The 3,148-nt window shown below is 53.7% G+C and overlaps 1 protein-coding gene across 1 annotated transcript; it reads right to left on the bottom strand.

Annotated features, from left to right (window-relative positions):
• Positions 1 to 664: 664 nt before the first annotated feature.
• CORC01_12031 (NmrA-like family protein) lies at positions 665 to 2,113 on the bottom strand (the record flags this gene model as incomplete). Its single annotated transcript, XM_022623653.1, has 1 exon — positions 665 to 2,113. One exon carries the CDS (start codon positions 2,111 to 2,113, stop codon positions 665 to 667), a length of 1,449 nt encoding a protein of 482 aa, XP_022469815.1.
• Between the last annotated feature and the right edge of the window lie 1,035 nt (positions 2,114 to 3,148).

A 3,148-nucleotide genomic window follows, 5' to 3' on the forward strand; every position in this document is an offset into this window, starting at 1 on the left:
ATTGCTCAACCGACGACAAGCGCGGTCATAAATGAGGAAAATCCCCTCTTTGCAGCTGGCCTGCGCGCCCTCTCGATCGTCCATGGTCTTTTAAACTCCTCTCCCGTGGGCTGCATCATTTTTGAAGTTGACATTGCCTTCATTTTTACTGTGATGATAGATACCGCTTGGGCCTATTGCCTTTCCCTTTTATCTTCTTCTTCTTGATCCCTCCTCGCTCTTTCGTCATCAAGTTAACCAAAAGCCCTCCAAAACCAGAAAATCATCGCATGGGAGCTATGCATCATGTCACAAGCTACCCTTTTTGTTTTGTTTTTGTCAACCACGCAACGCCATGCCAGCCCATATGAATGATTCCGAGGAAAAGAGCTGTCATCGCCATCACACAAATAGGCTCCGCTCATACAGGTCTCAACTCAACCCCAACTTGGGGGGAGGTATACTACCGCCAGGCAGCAAAGAAAATCGACTCCCCAAACGCACTTTTTTTTCCGGACCATTTCCCTTCGTTGTTCAACCATCCTCGGCACCTGGACGCCGCCGCATGCAATGTTAAATCGAATGTGTATGTGTGTGTGTGTCAATGACACGGTTAAAGTCGTTCGAGCCCAAGGCCATCGAAACCAAGTGGTGCCGCGTCATGAGCATTTGATCGGTCCCGAGCTCATGCGAGCCATTCCTCCTCATCTCTCTTCAGCCCTCTCATCGTCAACCCTTCATCCTCCTCATCTGAGTATTCGTACTCTTCCTCTTCCTGCTCCTCCTCCTCTTGCTGCACCTCCTGATCCTTCAGATGGGTTGCTGGCGCCGCTTCCTCCTCGGGTGCCTCTTCCTCCTCCTCCAACATCCATGTTAATCCGTTGGCCTGCTCTTCTAGTGGGAAAGCTTCCTGTGCGTATTCCTCCAGACCTCTAGGGCCCTCCCAGAGTGCCATGGACTGAGAGAGACAGTTGTCCTCCAGCTCGACATCCCCAAAGTAGGGGGGTTGCTTCTTGGGATCTTGGTGGCCGAGGGAAAACAGTTTCTCTAGCGCCTCGAGCTGTTGGCGGTACCCATTCGGGATCTTGACCTTCAGCTCAATCGGACCCCGGACATACCTGACTGGCCGGCCAACACCTCTGGCAAAAACTTCGCAAGCCTCGCGAGGAGTCAGCATTTCCCAGGCCAAAGCAACACGCTTTGTGCGCCACTTGGCCAGGCCGTCCTTGAAGATTTGTATAATGGCGGGACCGACGTCGTGCTCAGCATCGAGCCAGGGTAGCTTCACATCTTCGTGGAACGGAGCTTGCCAAACGAATGAACCATCCTGCTGGAGTTCCATGCAGAAGAGCGGATAGGGCAGCGAGGTGAAGTTGTTGTTGTAAATGCCCGTGTACACAAAGGTAGCAGGCATGCCGATGGAGCGGACATACTCCTCGACCTGGTGCTTCGCAGCCCAGAGAGGAAGCGAAGGCCAACCCGACTTGTATGCGGCATGATCGGGCATCGTGGAGTAGACGTAGTGTTGAACCCCGGCCTTCTTGGCGGCGTCGGCAAGTGCCTTTCCGATCTGAAACTCGTCTCCATAAAATGTGGTGTTGATGAAAGCCAGCTGAGCGCCGCGGAAGAGGTCATTGATCAAGTCATGGTTTACACCAACACCGGAAATGGGGCCGTTGGTTGTCACATCTCTGTTGTCCGGAGTCGGCTTGTGCCTCGTGTACAACTCGCCGACAAGGACAGTGACATTAGGGTTTGAGTTGACCTCGGTGGCGACGACGCCTTCAAGATTCCGCAGCTGGGCGCGGACGTGGTAGCCAACAGCCGTGGCAACTCTGATGAATGATGCAGCCTGACGACCGCTGGCGTTGATGACAGCAATCGTCTTGTTTGGGGTGGGCATCGAACGCTTGAAAGGGCGGAAAGTGAGGGAGTTGTTCCTGGATGACGACAACGGGGATGCGTCAGAGTACGATGAGCGGGAGTGTTTATGGGTCCTGACGGCGCTGTAGACCGCCGAGTCGCCGTGGTAGTGGTGATTTGAGTGATCCTGCTGTTGGTGTTGCTGTTGTGGCTTGGCGGGTCGGATAGGGATCCCAATCCCGTTGAGTTGAGAAGGCATCAGAGTCACCATCTAGAACTCTCGGACATAAACTGCTCTTGCGAGGACGGGAAAGAGTAGAGGCTTGACAGTGCGGCAGCGCAGAGCAAAGGGTTCCTTTCTTTCTTTTTTTTTTGTCGGGAGAAAGGGTTGCTGCAAGGGCTTGTCGTCAACCCCGCTATTTCCCCCAGAAAATGTGCTGTAGGAAGGGTGTAAGTGAGGCCTCGGTTTGTGGAGAAGGAAAAAAGAGAGCAGTGTGGTGTTGGGCTGGTTGTCCCGAACACGGCTTCGTCGATCTTCAAGACGGATTCGATGGATGGATGGGATTTGTTTTTAAAGAGGAGTATCAACCATGACAAACCGATACGTAAAATCCCGCCTCGAACCTATAGCAGGCCAGAGGGCTTATCGCGGAAAGGGGAGGACTGAACGGGCCAAGTGCAGGTCTCTGCGCACGCGACGTCGAGAGGGACAGAGACAGGCGGGTGGTGAAGGGTGGACGGGTGACGGGTGACGTGACGGGGTGCGGTCTCGAAAAAAGAAACAAGAGGTCGGTTCCTGAAGCCGCGGACCGGAATGATTCAGATACCCTGAGGGGTCGCTTCGGAGAATGGCGAGATACCTCAGATAGCAACCACCGCTATCAAAAGAGCGAGCTCCTTTTTTTGGTCAATGGCGGGGTTAACCCCAGCAAACAGCCAAAAAAAAAAAAAGCCACGATCCCAGAGATGGACTCACGCCTGTTCAGGCCAAAGGTCGATCAAAAGATCTGGGGGAATGGGCCGAGAGCAAACTAGGCTGCGTCCGTCGGCGGAGACGGCGAGGGAGGTAAGGTATCCGTTTAGGGGTAAGGGGGTGTGGGAATTTGGCAGACTTTGTTGATGCTGATAAGGGAAATTTGGCAAGACGAAGCAGGAACTGCAGGCGAGGGAGATATCTCCAGGATCGTCGTACGCTCTCTCTTATTTACCCCGGGTGTTCCTGAGATTAGTGGCCCGAGAATTGGACGTTGGCAGCTGCAGAAGCTGTAAAATGATGGAGGGGTGTCTAGATGGGATGAGATGAGGT

This window comes from Colletotrichum orchidophilum (assembly GCF_001831195.1).
Source record: "Colletotrichum orchidophilum strain IMI 309357 chromosome Unknown Scaffold_141.1, whole genome shotgun sequence".
Lineage (NCBI taxonomy): Eukaryota > Fungi > Ascomycota > Sordariomycetes > Glomerellales > Glomerellaceae > Colletotrichum > Colletotrichum orchidophilum.